Genomic DNA, 16,815 nt, shown 5'->3' on the forward strand with positions numbered 1-16,815 from the left:
ATAAACTATTTGCATCCAAATCTTCTTTTCTGAGTCTGATTTTGGGAGGAACCCAAAAGAAGACAAGGACTCCTTTGCAAATGTGAGGAAAAACAAGGTCCCACTCTTCAGGAAAGTATGTCACACTTTCAAGAAACCTAGGTAAGATTTGGTGAAATTTTGATATTAGGGCCAGGGTTCAGAATCACCTTAACTTCCCTTTTCCCCCCATCCCCCAAAAGATTACTGAGGGAGCCATATACAAGGACCAGCGGCCTAAGAGGAATGAAATTATTACTTCAATAGCTTCAAAAGTGCCTAAAACCCCGTTGTAACCTGTTTAGAACACACTTTGCATGGCTGGCTCCCTCGCAGTTTTCTCATAGAGGTTTTCTCCAAACTCCCTAACTATTCTGTCACAGTATACTCGCCTTTTCCTGTTTGATGCTTTGTAACATAATTCCTCATCTATGTATTTGCTGAGTTGTTTACTCTTCCTCTATTAGACTATAGCTCCATGAAAACAGGAACTAAGTTACTTTGTTTACCACTGTACACCCAGTGTTTATGACAGTGCTATCACATGGAAGATACTCCATAAGCTGAGAAAGAAATTGAGGTTTTGGCTTCTGGTCTCAAACAGCCACCAATTCCTTGCTCATTAAAAACACAGGACCTTAATGACTATCAGCCACATGGAGAAAGCCCAGGAGACAGGGGAAATAAAATGACCAGATCTGCAGAGCAGGTTCTGGCTCAACTAAACCATCAAGCTTTGTGCATTGGAGGAAGTAGAAAAGAACCCATCAACGAATGTATAGTGGCCCTGACCACCAAGAATGTGGGTCAATTAACATCGTGAATTTTCATTATTAGGTCAGTAGCTCCTTTTCACTGGGGAAGAAGAGAGAAGGGAGGAAGGTGGCCAGATTCCTCCCTGAAGTACACACTATTCTGCACATAATTTCAAAGGAGTAAAAAACCCCCAAAAAACCCCCAAACTTTCTGAAGGTTGTTCATGGTCCACACAGGCCAATAAACCCAGTTTAAGAATCTCTGGTTTATGGATCTTTCTTTTGGTACAAACCTTGACATCTCTAATCCTTACCATCAGATTTAGTTCCTCTCTGATAGATTTGATCCCCATCCCTCTTCTCCCTGCAAAAAGAAAAAGGCAACACGTGGCAATAAAGAAGGTGTCAGTAGTTAACGGCTGAAACCAATCTCTATAGCAAGGCCTGTGCTATGCTTCCAAACTTGGGAACTCTGGCACCTTTGCTGTGACTGGAATATTCTAGCCTCTCAATTTCCACCTGTTGATATCATGTTAACTATGCAGGGTCTCCTCCTCCGTGAAACATTCTCCAATCCCACCAAGCAGGTGGAAACACACTAACAGCTTCATTGCTGCAGCTCCTAGTTGACTGCTTTTGTTTTGTTTTTTTCATAAATTTATTTAATTAATTTATTTATTTTTGGCTGTGTTGGGTCTTTGTTGCTGTGCACGGGCTCTCTCTGGTTGTGGCGAGCAGGGGCTACCCTTTGTTACAGTGCATGGGCTTCTCATTGCGTTGGCTTCTCTTGTTGTGGAGCACAGGCTCTAGGCACATGCGCTTCAGTAGTTGTGGCATGCGGGCTCAGGAGTTGTGGCTCGCGGGCTCTAGAGTGCAGGCTCAGCAGTTGTGGAGCATAGGCTTAGTTGCTCCGTGGCATGTGGGATCTTCCCGTACCAGGGATCGAACCCGTGTCTCCTGCATTGGCAGGCAGATTCTTAACCACCGTGCCAGCAGGGAAGTCCCACTGCTTTGGTTTTGTAGTCAGTGGATTTCCTGCACAGGGCTTCCAGTGCCTGGCACGGCCTGGGTGAAGGTCTCTTTCATAAGGACTACTACTGGTCTGAAAGACGTCCAGCTGAGAAGAGTTTCACACCTAGCCCAATCCACGTCAGTACTCTTTATTCCATTTTACCAGGTGTGTTCAATTTCACCTCGTTAATTTCTCCAAAGGCCCTAAGTGGTCAACCTGATAAAACTCAAGTTCAATGAGGTCACACAAAAGTCAAGGCCTCTGAAACGACCTCAAATCTCCTGGGCCAAACCTCACTCGTTTAATGGCCCCAGCCGCCTTAGGGGAAAAACTCCAACCTTCCGAGGCCCCAAGACAGGTGCTCATTTCAGCTCCAGATCCAAAGTTGAGTATGTACGAACACCCTTGCTGCCCAGTAAGGTTACAGAGAAGGCCGCGACGGGCGCTGCACAAATAACTTCCGCCTAAAGAAAGTGTCATCACGGGGCGAGCTTCCGGTTCCCCTCTGTCTCATGGCCCAAGGCCTTTTATCCCACTTGGCAGTTGTCCACACCCCAAGGCTACCCCACCCAGCTGCTCCCTCGGGTTTCTCCACACCCTGCGGAGCCGTCTGCACGTCTCGAGGGTGTGACGGTTACACCGCGACGTCTCTCGGGAGAACTGTGCAAAGCAAGAGGCGTAACCGCCACCTTGAAGGACTGGAGCCCTGTCCGGGAACAGCGCTCAGAGCGCCTGCTGGCGGGACTAATTTATGACTGACGTCCACACTCACCTATTGCCTTTCTGATTCCTTCTCAAATAAGCCAATGAATGCGACGGCGGAGACGGCAACGTGCCCTCGCCGCCAGAAGTGGCTCCGCCCCCTCCACTAAGCCGCCGTTTGGTTGCCATGCTCAGTGTGGCTACCGCTTCTGCTACTTTAGGCTCTTCTCTGGCTTTCCGATGCCCTTGTTGAACTCCTTTCAAAGCATTTCTTCCCTTCCACTGTCAACTTCTTCGTCCTCGGGTTTCTTACTCGCTCGCTGCTTATCCAGCCACACTTGAAATGGCGGCTGGAGGCGGGGCCGAGGCGGGGCGTGCCCGGCGCGGTGACGTCATCGCGCTGCGTGTCGGCAGGTGGAGGGAGAAGGGAAAGTTTGGCCCGTGCGTGGGGCTGGGGTGGAGGGCGGGACAGAGGGGCTGGGCCGAGGCGAAGCTCCTGTAGCTGCTGCCACGGAGGCCGAGGCCGGGACCTGGGCCGGGCTGGGGAGTGCCGGCCGCGGAGGAGCAGGAGGCGAGGTCCGCGGGTGCTTCGAGCCCCCCACTGCTCTGCCGCGCGGCCACCCGGCGCCAGGCGCCGTCGACCCGTGGCTGTTCCAGAGGCGGTTGGTGGGGGCGCGGCGGCAGCGGTTGGGGGTGGGGAGAGGCGCGGCGAGGAGAAGAGGGAGGTCAGCGAGTTTGAGGGAGGGCCGAGTGCCGTGCAGCCGTCATGTCCGAGGACTCCAGCGCCCTTCCTTGGTCCATCAACAGGGACGATTACGAGCTGCAGGAGGTGATAGGTGAGAGCTGGCGCCGCGGAGGGGGGAGGCGCCGCGCTGGATGGCGGGTGACACGCGGGAACGAGGGGACCCGCGGGAGCTCGGAGAGCGCAGGACTCCCAGATATTCGTGGGCGCTCGAGTGGCCCGGGGGTTGGTAGGGAGCGTGGGTGAGGCTCCGGGTTTGTGCAGCGCGTGCAAGGCATGGAGGGGATTTTGAGTGGCGCGCCTGTGCGGCGCGGTGGGGTGGGGTTTGAAAGGCTCACCAGAGATTTGTGTAGTGACAGATGTTTGAACCTGAGCGACAGATGTGTCTGAGAGAGAAAGAAAAGTACAGGTGTGGGACAGGCCTTTACGAGGCGGTGCGAGAAATGGGGTATTGCAGTTGGGGGCACGGCCACCTATTCGGGGGGTGATGGGTTAGGGTGCTTTTGTTCACTCCCGCATCCGTGCGAGAACGCACACGAAGTGCCAGGCGTTGCTGGGGTGGAGCTGGGGATTCTCTCCAGATGAAGCTGCAGGTACCGCAGTGAGCGACGTAGACACAACTTACGACTGCTTGGAATTGACTTTCTAGTCAGGGAGGTAGACAGTAAATAAGTAGGTAAATAAAAAGAATTATAGGTTTTGGCAAGTGCTAGGAAGGAAAGAAACAAGATGTTCTGATAGAGGATAACGTGGAGACCTAGTTGGGGCGATTTCAAGGAAGATGCTTTTTCTGAGACATTTACATATAAGTTGAGCACTGAAGGATGAGAGAGTCCTAAGAGCCTAGGGAAATTTTTTTCCCTACTGAGGGATGAGGAAATGCAAAGGCTCCTGAGGAGGGAAAGAGCTTGGTGTGTTTTAGGACCTGAAAGAAGGCTGGTAAGGTTAGAAAGGTAAGGGAGAAGCCAGATTTTAGGGATCTTCTCAGCCAAGGTAAGGATTTGGGGATTTTATTTTAAGTGTTATGGGAGGGCTTCAAGCAGAGACATGATACAATCCGATGGACCTGGCTATTGTGCGTGGAATGGATTTGAAGGAGGTCTGGGAATACCAGTTGACAGAGACCAAAACTTGCACAAACATGGATTGTAATTCTCACAGAGGCACAGTGATTGGGGGAGGGTGGGGACTGGGGATGAGGGGAGTATTTGTTAGACAACAATAATCTAGTGATTTTAGAAATCAAAAGGGGGTGGGTTTAGCTAAACAGAAGCTCAATCCAACAGACACGAGCAGACCCTTGTGTGCTGGAGGAAGGAGATTGTCTGCTTTGCTAGATCAGCATCCAGTCTTAAATTAGTTTTATAACAAAGAGTGGCTGAAAACTCCTTAGCTATCTTGGGTGCGGCGGTGGGATAGTGTTTATTGCACCGTGTAGGTGTTTAGAGAAACTTTGTCACATTTCTTTTTTTCACTTTACTTCCTGTTTCAAAACAAATCTGGGCTAAGTTTTATCTGAAACACATAACATCTTTTTCCTTAAGCCACTTCATGGATCTGGTCTTTACTACATGCTGGGTCTTTGATGTGTACTGGTTGGTTCTAAAGACAGCTAGCTAGGTCTCTGTCTTGATTGATTGCTTCTGAGTCCCTCAATCAGAGTTTCATATTGAAAAAAGGGATTAAGTGGGAGATTCCAAAATGATGTCTAAAAAGTAAGGAAAGGGGGTCCTTGTCATTTTAGAAAAGGAATTTTGATTTTCTTTCTGGTAAGTTGTACATCTTTCTAGGGTGAAGAGGAGGGTTGTAGTTGTTCCTAATGCCCTTGCTATTAAGATGGCACAAGGCTCTAGAGCTTTAGAAATTTGTTAATTTGGTGTCCTCAGACCAGTAAGGTGTCTGTGAGTGAGCAAAAGGGAGGCTCAGGCCTCTGGGATAGGGTTAGTCTTCATCTTACTCTCAAAGTGGTCCGTGGATAAAAAGTTAACTCCAATGTGATTTGACCACCTTATTTTTAAAAACAATTTTACTCAGGTATAATTTCTCCCATTTTTTAGTATAAAATTCACCCATTTTTAAATATAAAATTAAATGATTTTTGGTAAATTTATTGTGTTGTGCACCAATTAGCATAATACAGTTTTAGAATATGTTCATCACCCCAGTGAGATCCCTTGTGCCTGTTTACAGTTAATCCCTCTTCCTACCCCCAGTTTCAGGCAACTGCAAATCTACTTTCTGTCTCCATAGATTTGCCTTTTCTGGACATTTCATATAAATGGGATCGTGTAATATGCAGTCTTTTTTGTTTGGCTTCATTCATGTAGCATAATATTTTTTCATTTTTAAAAGCAATTTATATACCATAAAATCCACCTGTTTTAAGTGTACAGTACTATAGTTTTTTAGTAAATTTACAGAGTTGTTCAGTCATCACCACAATCCAATTTTAGAACATTTCCATCATTCCAGAAAGATGCCTCATGTACATTTGCAGTCACTCCCTGTTCCCACCCCCTGCCGAAGGCAACCACAGATCTACTTTCTGTCTCTATAGATTTGTCTTTTCTGGACATTTCATATAAATATGATCATATAATATGTGATCTTTGGTGTTTGGTTTCTTTTACTTTGTGTAATGTTTTTTGAGGTTCATCCATGCTGTAGCCTGTATTAGTACATTATTCCTTTTTATTGGACACCACTTGATGGACATTGGGTTTCTTCTGCTTTTTGCCTATTTGGAGTAATGTTGCTGTGAGCATTTACATCAAATCTTCATGTGACCATGTTTCATTTTTCTTGAGTGGAATTGCTGGGTCATATGGTAGATTTATGTTTAACTTTTTAAGAAATGGACAAACTTTTTCAAAGTGACTGTACCATTTTACATTCCCATCAGCCATATATGAGGGTCCCTATTTCTTTACATTTTTGCCAGCATTTGTTGTCTGTCTTTTTGATTATAGCCATCCTAGTGGATGTGAAGTGGTATTTGATCATGGTTTTGTTTTGCATTTCTGTAATAATTAATAATGGAGAGTATCTTTTCATGTGCTTACTTATTAGCTTTTCATATCTATTCTTTGGTAAAATGTCTACTCAAATCTTTTTCCCATTTGGGTTGCCCACTGGGTTGTTTTCTTCTCACTGAGTTATAGAGATGTGTGTGAGGGTGTGTATTCATTCTGGATATGAGTCCTTCACCTGATATATGATTTCAAATATTTACTCTCAGTCTTTTTTTGGGGGGCGGGGGGGGTCGTGCCACGCCTTGCGGGATCTTAGTTCCCCGACCAGGGATCTAACCCGCATCCCTTGTAGTGGAAGCGTGGAGTCTTAACCACTGGACCACCAGGGAAGTCCTGAGAAATCTTTAGTAGCCCAACATCACAAAGATTTTTTTCCTATGTTTTCTTCTGTTATAGTTTAGCTCTTAAATTTGGTCCTCTGATATATTTTGAGTTAAGTTTTTTGTAAGGCGTGAGGTAAGGTGAACCATCTTGTTTTACAGATGAAGACACTGAGACATAGGAAGGTAAAATGACCTGTCTAAAGTCAGAGCTAGTTATGGGCAGAGCCAGTACTGGCGTCCAACTGTTGCCTGATCCAGGATCCTTATTTCTGCATCTGCATTTGATTGGTTTTTGGAAGTAACTGGAAGATGGTGGTCATAATCTCACCTTTTAAAGGAAATATCCTTACAATGAAAAAAAACTGATTGGAGCAGATATTTTGTAGATAACCCTTTTAGATATAGTTAGATTTATTCTCTTTTGTGTATCCTATTTTGTCATTTTTTTTAATGTTCTCTCTCTCATTAATAAGTTCCTGAAAGTTCCTAATGTACTTCCACTCCACTCCTTACACACTCTCTCTCACCCCGTCTTCCCAAGAGGGAGGAAAAAAAGTTTTTCCTTGAACTACAGCCTAGTACAAGTAGCAAGGCTCAATAAAGCAGTGCATGCTTATTCTAACTTTGCTTCCATGCCAAAATGTTTCGAATACAGTATTTTGTAATAAGCTGTAAGTAGTTTTCAAAATGAATCTTTGTAATTTCTTCAGATTATACTCATTTTTTTTCAGGAAACAAATGATTGAAGTCTGGGCAAAAACGGCTTGGGGGAATCTTTTTGAATTTTCTCTTTCCAAAGGATTGTATTTTAAGGAAATGGTATAATGCTGTCTCCTTTCTCGTCAAAGCACATACAGTTATTTGAACTATATTTTTTTTTCACGTGTGCTACTTAGGACTATATTTGGGGTTAGTTTCTCGCATGGTTTTATTCTCTCTTTTTCTGGCAAAATCCTATAGAGAAAAGAAAATTCCGTTCCTAGAACATAATAAAAGCATACAAGTTGGGAATTCAAAAGACTTCCTTTTAAAGAATTGTATCATCTTAAGCATGCTTTGGCAAAGCTTTGAACTTTAAGTATGATTACTTGTAAAAGATGTAGTATTGGTCTCACTATTAATCATTTATCTTTTCAGTGTTTTTGAGCTCCTTCCTAACCCCTACTATTGCATTAGCATTTCTGACCAGGCGTTGTACTGTATTTGACGTGTGTTGAAGCAACTGTAATAGTACGGGCTTTGGGGTTAGGCTGACCTGGATTCAAATCCTGGCATTAGCTCTTACTACCTATCTGATCTGGGGCAATTTATATAACTAGTTTTAGTGTCAGTTTTTTGTCTGTAAAATGGGAATAATGGTACCTATGTCCTTGGGGCTGTTGTGCAGATTAAGTGTAATTGTTTGCAGGAAGCTTTTAGCTTGTATTCATTACTCCATACAATCTCTTTGTTATCTCTTTCTTTTTTTCTTCTTTTTCTGTTTCCTAATTTTTAGTACTGCCATAAAATGTGAAAATACTACATGATTTGAAATCTTGTAACACTTGTAATCTTGTAATATTTTGAATCTGTTGTAATGTTTATTGGAACATCACTGCATCTTTTTTTTTTTTTCTTACTTCCAGATCTTATTCAGGTTTAGATGGATTTAAGGATTTATGCTGGACATGGTAGTATAGCTGTGTAAGGCCCTGCCACCTGTTGTATTGCCCACGATACAATATAGTGGCATAGTGGGAAACCAGTCTGTCAAGGGCTGTGCCATGTGGCTTTTGTTATCATGCATTTTGGTTTTTGTTTGTTTGTTTTGTTTTTTGTTTTAAGTTTTATTTATTTTTTGGCTGCGTTGGGTCTTCATTGCTGCATGCGGGTTTTCTCTAGTTGTGGCAAGCGGGGGCTACTCTTCTTTGCAGTGCGTGGGCTTCTCATTGCAGTGGCTTCTCTTGTTGCGGAGCACGGGCTGTAGGTGCACAGGCCCAGTAGTTGTGGCTCACAGGCTCTAGAGCACAGGCTCAGTAGTTGTGGTGCATGGGCTTAGTTGCTCTGCGGCATGTGGGATCTTCCTGGACCAGGGATCGAACCCATGTCCCCTGCATTGGCAGGCGGATTCTTAACCACTGTGCCACCAGGGAAGTCCTGTGTTATCATGCATTTTTAAAAGTCTCAATAAATATTTACTGTTTACCTCAGCCTAGGTTTAGAAAATTGTTCTTTAAGATCCGTTTTTCGTAAGGTGTGATTCACCTACCTTTGATACTGTGGTGAAGGCAGCCTACTAGCTTTATTCTCTACTTTCCCTCCCCTTTTAAATTTTCATTAGTTGTTCACTAGCTACACATTTGATGTCTAAAGTATTGGTTTCCAAATACAGATTCCAGGATCCCACCTCTAGCTCCTCCATAAATGTGAAAGCCGTTATGTTCTACTGATAGAGTGATGCTTAATGGTTAGTGTATTTTCTCCCCCTGATGGGAAGACTTAGCTTTGATAACATTTTCAATAAGGCCAGCATTGGGCCAACAACCTCATAGGGTTGTATCAAATAGGGATTGCATTTGGCTGCATGTAATGGAAAACAAATAATAGTGGCTTAATAAAATGCTTTTTTGCTCCCTTTATATGACACGGAAACTGGAGTGGCAGCCTAGTGCCATTAGGCACCCAGGCTCCTAGTTTTTCACTCCACTCCATTTAGCACGTGACTTGCGTTCTCATAGTTGCAAGATAGTTGTTCCACCCCTAGACTTGTGCTCGTGTTCCAGGCCAGAAGAATATGGTTAAAAGACAAAGTCACATGACAACTCAGTTGGCTCCCTTTCAAAGGGCTTTCTTTCCTGGAAGCCTTACTCAGTGATACATTTCTATTTTATTGGACAGAACTGTGTCATTTGGCCATTTGCAAATGAAATGAAGCTTTTTATCCAAGCATGTTATTACTTAAAGCAAAATAGGTAAAAGTTCTCTTATTAAAGCAGGGAAAATTGTACGTTGGCTAGGCAACTAAAAATGTTGGCCTCGGGTTTTTTAATTTTAATTAAAATAGTTAAATAAGACACTGCAAGTAAATAATTTAACCTGACACATAGTAATCAGTTAATGTTAGCTTTAAAGAGTCAGTTGCCTACCAATTAAGAGTATGGTGTTGAAATGTCATGTAGTTCTGGTTTCTAGACCCTACTCTGCATCTTACTAATTTATGACCTAAGTCTTACCTTTGCTTGCATTGCTTTGTAAGATCAATAATACCTAACTCATGGGACTATTGTGAGAATTAGATGAAAAAAAAGAAGTGCAAGCAAAGAGAGTGCTCAGCATAGTACTTGGCGCACAGAGTAAGCGCTCAATAAATGGTAACGCTCATGATAGTAATAATGAGGTAATGCCCATGAAGACTGGGCTATTTTTGTGTTTGTTCTGCCCCAAATGAGCAAAATTTTTTTTTCTTGAAAATATATGCCACTACTTGATTCATTAATCTATTCAACAAATATTTACTGACCTCCTCTTGTGTGTCAGACACTATTTGGATGCTAGAGATACAGCAGCAAAGCAGACAGACAGAAATCCCTTGTGGTGGTGATGAAGGACAAATATAAAGTAGGGAAAGGGGTTGTGAACTGCTAGGGATAGAGGTGAGTTTTAAAGAGGTCAAGGAAAGCCTCACTGAGAAGGTGACATTTGAGGAATGACCTGAAGGAGGTGGAAAAGTGAACATTGTGGTCATCTGTAGGCAGTTTGGTCTAAGCAGAGGGAACATCAGGAGCAGAGGTCCTGAAGAAGGAGCACACTGATATGACTAAGGAGTAATGAGGTAAGGGTGGCTGGAGCAGAGTGATTCGGAGGTTGAAGAGGCAGACCGGTTGCAGAGGTCAGGAGAGTAAGGTGGTAGGCAGGGATGGACGGTCCTGGCCATCAGATGGTATGAAGCGTGGTAAGTCATCGTGGTACTTGGCTTCTGCTTTGCGTAAGATTTCATGTTGTAAAAGGATAACCTGGGCTGCTATGTGGAGAATAGTTTTGTAAGGGTATGAGGGTAGGAGAGGTTTTCCAGGAGAGAGAGGTAGTAGTGGAGGTGGTGAGAAGCAGTCAGATGCTGGTGTAGCATATTTTGAAGTTAGAGATATGCCATTGGATTGGACGTGAGAAGTATCCAAGATATTTGGCAGGAGCATCCAGAAGGATGGGGTTAATATCCGTTGAGATAGAGATCACCAGAGTGAACAGGAGAGAGAGATGATTCATTGCAAAACCATCAGGCTGCTTGAGTAATTACTCAGAGCATATGGCAGTGTCTTTATTTTCATCTTTGTATGGAGAGAGAGCGTGATTTTTATGATAATGACTGTTCTTACAGCTGTTTCTGTAAAGGAGCTTTAATTTTCAGTATGACTCTGACAAGAGGGCTTGTTTAGAAAAAGGTTTACGAAATTGTAAAGTCCTGTATTTTCCATGGTTCAGGTGACAGTGCCTTAGTCATCTTCCAGAATGAAGTCTGGACTAGCTCTTTAGTCGGTGTTAAAGCCTTACTAAAAAATACTTAAAATCTTTACAATATGTATCTGTAATAGTGACGGTTGGTCAGTATTTTGGGGGAAAATATCTTCAGTTGATTTGGTTCATTTGATTTATTTTTTCCTCACAGGTAGGAATAAAATCCATATTTTTGCATACTCTTTTAAATTTCAGGATCTAGTAAAGTGGAGAGAGACTGTGAAATTTTTTTTAGTCCCCCTCATGCCTTTGGGCAGCTCCTTTTCTGTCTCAAGAGATAACATTACCCAGTTTGAAGGATTTCAGGAGAAAGCTCAGTCATGGTTTGGCACTTTAATCCATTCTGGTGTGTAATGTACACTAACACAGCAGTTAAAGAACCAGCTAGGAGGGCTTCCCTGGTGGCGCAGTGGTTGAGAGTCTGCCTGCTAATGCAGGGGACATGGGTTCGAGCCCTGGTCTGGGAGGATCCCACATGCCGCGGAGCAACTGAGCCTGTGAGCCACAACTGCTGAGCCTGCACGTCTGGAGCCTGTGCCCCGCAGCGGGAGGGGCCGCGATAGTGAGAGGCCCACGCACCGCGATGAAGAGTGGCCCCCGCTTGCCGCAGCTAGAGAAAGCCCTCGCACGAAACGAAGACCCAACACAGCTATAAATAAATAAATAAATAGAGTAGCTATTTAAAAAAAAAAAAAAAAAAAACAGCTAGGAGAGGACAGAAGAGTGGAAGAGGGGACCTGGGGGATGGTGCATGGAGGATGCAAAACATGTAAAATAGTGAACTTCTGTTTTATTGGATTTATACCTAAATGTTTCATTTTGGGGGAGCAATTGTAAATGATATTGTGTTTTAAGATTTTGGTTTCCACTTGATTGTTGTTAGTATATAGAAATGCAGTTGGTTTTTGTGTGTTGATCTTTTATCTTGCAACCTTGCTAAACTCTTTTATTAGTTTTAGAAGCTTTTGTTATGTAGACGGTCATGACATCTACAAACAGGGACAGTTTTATTTCTTCTTTTCCAATCTGGATGCCTTTTATTTCTTTTTCTTGCTTTATTGTGTTGTCTAGGACTTCCAGTGCTATGTTGAATAAAAGTGATAAGAATGAACATCTTTGCCTTTTTCCCAATCTTAGAGGGAAGGCAGTCTTTCACCAGTATGATGTTAGCTGTAGATTTTTTTTGTAGATGTTCTTTATGAGGTTGAAGAAGTTCCCCTCTATTCCTAGTTTGCTGAGAGCTTTTTTATCATGAATGGTGTTGAATTTTTATAGAGTGTGTTTGTGTCAGTGGTATGCTCATATGATTTTTCTTCTTTAGCCTGTTGATACAGTGTATTACATTGATTTTTTTTTTTAATTGTACTAGCCTTGCATACCTGGAATACATACTACCTGGTTGTGGTGTATTATCTATTGCTGGATTCAACTGGCTAACATTTTGTTAAGGATTTTGCAGATAAGTGCATGAGAGGTATTGGTCTGTAGTTTTTTGTTTTTTTTTTTCTTGCGATGTCTGTTTTGTTTTGGTGTTGGTAATACTGGCTTCATGAAATGAGTTGGAAAGTGCTCCTGCTTCTTCCTTTTCTTCTAAATTGTTGAACTGTGAGCTAAAGTTGTTTGTGGTATGTAGTATTCCCTTTTTTAAAAAAGATCAAGATATGTCACATAACAAAACTAACCATTTTTTTAACATCTTTATTGGAGTATAATTGCTTTACAATGTGTTAAAAACTAACCATTTCTTAAGTGTACAGTTTAGTGGTTTTTTAGTATATTCACAGTGTTTTGCATCCATCATCATTGTCTAATTCCAGAGCATTTTTCTCACCCCAGAAAGAAATTGTACCCATTAAGCAGTAACCTCCCATTCTACTCTTCTCCCAGTCCCTGGTAACTACTCATCTGTTTTCTGTGTCTATGGATTTGCCTGTTCTATGGACATTTCATATATATGCAGTCATACAATATGTGGTCTTTTGTGATTGGTTTACTTCGCATAGTATGTTTTCAAGGTTCCTCCCTTGGCTCACGGCTCCATTATTCTGACCTCTGCTTTCATTGTCTCATCTTCTCTGACTCTGACCCTCCTTCCTCTCTTTTATAAAGACCCTTGTAATTAAATTGGGCCCACCCAGATAATCCAGGATCATCTTTCCATCCTTAATTTAATAACATGTGCCAAGTCTTTTTGCCATTTATGGTAACATTCACAGGTCTCAAGGATTAGGATGTGATCACCTTTGGGGGGTGGGTATTATTCTACCTACCACACAGATTTTAGAGCTTTTATTATTATTCCACTTCTCCCTGAAGCTCTGTTCTTTTTTTCAGTCTGTTTTCTCTCTGCTGTTTAGATTGAGTAAAATTGTTGATCTTATCCTCAAGTTCACTGAATTTATCCTGTTATCTCTCTTTTTCTATTGAGCTTCTCCAGAAGGTTTTATATTTTGGAAATTATATGTTTTAGTTGTATAATTTCCAGTTGGTGCTTTTTTTTTTTTTTTTTTTAGTAACTTCTGTTTCCTTATTGAGGCTTTTCTATTTTTTTATTTTGTTTTAAGATAATTCTTAACTGTTTGTTGAAGCACTTTTATGATGGCTGCTTTAAAATTCTTGTCGGATAATTCCAACTAGTAATTCATTTTGGTGTTTGTATCATTGTGATTGTCTTTTCTCATTCAAATGTGTTTTTCCTGGTTCTTGGTGTGACGATGTGATTTTCTTTTTTTAAATTGTGTGATGGACATTTAGGATATTGATGTTAGGAGACTCCTGATCCTATTTAAAATTTCTATTTTAGTAGGCAGTTACTCTACTTAGATTTAATGTGTAAGTCCTGGCCTACTTTTGTGAGCTATGTAATTCTTATGATAATTGAGTTTTCAGAGCTCTGGCAGTGCTGTTATCTTCTGCTTTATTCTTCTGGGCAGCAGGACTCCTATTTAATCTCTACAGGTGTTACCTGGGCTGACTGGTGGGTGTGGGTCTGGTTCCCCACCCCCCCCTCCACCGCCCTCCGCCCCCTCTGCTGCTGCTGTGGGCAGATTGGCTGGATGTTGCCCCAGGTGTGGGGCAGGGACCTAGTTGCCCCTTTGGTGAATCTGGCCTGCTGCTGTCTGGGTGTGGGGCGGAGACCCTGCTGGTGCTGATGCTGTGGTGGGTTGGGTGGATTGTCCTGGGTAGGGATTGGGAAATCTATCCTCTAGGCTGCTACTGAGCTTCCCCTTTCACAGTCCTTTGGCTAGAAAGGATTTTTCTCATTTTTCCGTTGGTCTATCCCTGTTGGTTCCAGGAAGCAGGCTGTTCTGGTGCCCACTCATGGATATGTGCGAGGTAAAGGAAAAACCCAGGGAGCTTACAGTAGTGCTTTTCCTCACACCCTGAGGGTCCTAGCCAGTCCATCTGCTGCTTTCCACCTTTCAGATTGTCTGTTTCTGATTGTCTTTATGATTGTTGAATTATTTCTAAGGTATTTAGTTGTATTTAGAGGAGAAGAGCAGGGAAATGTGAGCCTACACCATCATATTCTAGAACTTCTGGAACTCTAGCAACTTTTATTTGTGTGTGTGTGTGTGTGTGCGTGCGTGTGTGCGTGCTGATATTTATTGACAATTCTGTGAAATGGTCAAGGCTTTTGCTTTTATTGACACCCTACTTTTTAGAGTGTTTCTCTGCATTTGTTGTTGAGTGTAAGAATAAGTTAAGAATTATTCTCTTGTTTAAATCGTGTAGGAATTAAAAATGTCTTGTTTTTATCTACCCCTCTACATATTTACTCATTTATATATTTATCTTTAGGGAGTGGAGCAACGGCTGTGGTCCAAGCAGCATCTTGTGCCCCTAAAAAGGAGAAAGTGGCGATCAAACGGATAAACCTTGAGAAATGTCAGACTAGCATGGATGAACTCCTGGTATGCACTTCTCATATTTCTTGTACATTCATGTTAGAGTGGGAAATAACTTGAAGTTTTTTGTTTTTTATTTTTTAAAAAGGTTTGTGATTTCTTCATTAATAAGTAATGCTTATTGTAAAATTTATAAAATCCAGGTAAGTAGAAAAAAATTATAGTCCTCTCATTCTAAGATTGACACTTGCTATATGTGCACATTTAAACATCTTTGTATTTTCATAATAATGTAACCATATACTTGCTCTTTTCAATTAAAAATTTATCATAGAATTCTTTCTATGTCTATAGAAGCTTTCAATATGTATGTAGTGTTCCGTTGAATACTTTATCTAACCTGTTCTCTAGTATTGGATGATCTTTGTTTCCTCTTTGTTGTTGTAAACAATGCTTGCTTACTTCTCACTTTCCTTAAAATAGTATCATGCAATTGTGATTTCTGGGTCAAATGAAATATCCTTTAAAAGGCTTTAGCCTTCTAGGAACATGGTACCAACCTGCATTCTGACCATTGTTGCAGGATGAGAGGTAGAATGACCCCCCCCAGCAGCATTGGCTTCTCCAAGGGCCAGGGTCAGGGAGAAGAAAGGGTATCCCAAGGATCCGCAGCTGCATGAGATGTTCTGTGGCGTTAAAAGCTAACCACACAGGGATTGTTCTGTACTTTTATCCTCCATGACACCTAGAGTAGTTTTAAGTATATAGTAAGTACTCAACAAGGGAAATGAAATAGTTTTTCCAAATCATTTAATTTTTTAAATGCTCAGTTTCTTTGGCTTAAATTGGAAATAATATCTGCTTCTGCTTTGTGTACCTCATGAGGTTTTTCTTTTTTTTTAATAAATTTACTTACTTACTTATTTATTTATTTATTTATTTATTTATGTATGGCTGTGTTGGGTCTTCGTTGCTGCGCATGGGCTTTCTCTAGTTGCGGTGAGCGGGAGCTACTCTTAGTTGCAGTGTGTGGGCTTCTCATTGCGGTGGCTTCTCTTGTTGCGGAGCACGGGCTCTAGGCACATGGGCTGTAGAGTGCAGGCTCAGTAGTTGTGGCGCACGGGCTTAGTTGCTCTGTGGCGTGTGGGATATTCCCAGACCAGGGATCGAACCCGTGTCCCCTGCATTGGCAGGCGGATTCTTAACCACTGCGTCACCAGGGAAGTCCCTTATGAGGTTTTTCTTGAAGATTGAATGATATAGTACTTGAAAACCATAAACTGCCACACAAATATGAACTAATATTGTTGTATTGTTAAGTAATTTCTCTAAGATCATGTACAGCTGATAGTAGAAAGGACAGGAACTAAGACTGGTATGATCTGTCAGTCCTAGATCAGGTTTAATTTCTGGTGTAGTCTGTAGTGAGTATTTAGGGAATAATTGGAATAAAGAGAAAGAGATAATAGAATTATATATTGAACTTTCAGCAGATGAGACAAATGTATTTCTTCAGGAGTTGGTAATGCATAAGCAGAAGCTGAAGAGTTGGGTTGCTGGAGCGATCTAGAGCCGTCTTTGGTGAGAGAACACACACTTGAAAGGAGATGCTAATTGAAACGCTATGTGGCGAACTTGGATTTACAGATGCCAGCAATACCTTAGAGCACCGTTTGGGCATTTGAACTGCAGTGATCATAAAAGAAGTCTAAATTGTAAACTAATTCTTATTGTTAAAGAAAAACAATATTTAAAAATATTTTTTTTTCACATCTTTATTGGAGTATAATTGCTTTACAGTGTTATGTTTGTTTCTGCTGTACAACAAATTGAATCAGCTATACGTATACATACATCCCCATATCCCCTCCCTCTTTTTTTTTTTTAATTCT

At 42.0% G+C, this 16,815-nt stretch overlaps 2 protein-coding genes across 7 annotated transcripts in view; one reads left to right on the forward strand and one right to left on the reverse strand.

Annotated features, from left to right (window-relative positions):
- Positions 1 to 2,844, reverse strand: part of LOC309637739 (nuclear pore-associated protein 1-like) — a 29,299-nt gene extending 26,455 nt beyond the window's left edge. For 3 of the 6 annotated variants that reach the window (XM_082412885.1, XM_082412887.1, XM_082412886.1), the window contains exons 1-2: positions 2,558 to 2,842; positions 1,088 to 1,137 (exon numbers count right to left, since the gene is read on the reverse strand). The gene's annotated coding sequence lies outside the window, so the exon portion shown is untranslated. Of the gene's footprint in view, positions 1 to 1,066; positions 1,138 to 2,557 lie in introns of all 6 variants that reach the window. The other 3 variants (XR_014250784.1, XM_082412888.1, XM_082412889.1) reach the window with 3 other exon arrangements.
- Positions 2,845 to 2,958: 114 nt separating this feature from the next.
- The window catches only part of OXSR1 (oxidative stress responsive kinase 1), a 96,690-nt gene continuing 82,833 nt past the window's right edge, over positions 2,959 to 16,815 (forward strand). The window contains exons 1-2 of the mRNA XM_082412908.1: positions 2,959 to 3,323; positions 14,877 to 14,989. Of these exons, the coding sequence (XP_082269034.1) occupies positions 3,254 to 3,323; positions 14,877 to 14,989 (183 nt within the window). The 5' untranslated portion in view covers positions 2,959 to 3,253. The remainder of the gene's footprint in view (positions 3,324 to 14,876; positions 14,990 to 16,815) is intronic.

The sequence above is a fragment of the Balaenoptera physalus genome, assembly GCF_965194825.1.
Source record: "Balaenoptera physalus genome assembly, chromosome: 11".
Lineage (NCBI taxonomy): Eukaryota > Metazoa > Chordata > Mammalia > Artiodactyla > Balaenopteridae > Balaenoptera > Balaenoptera physalus.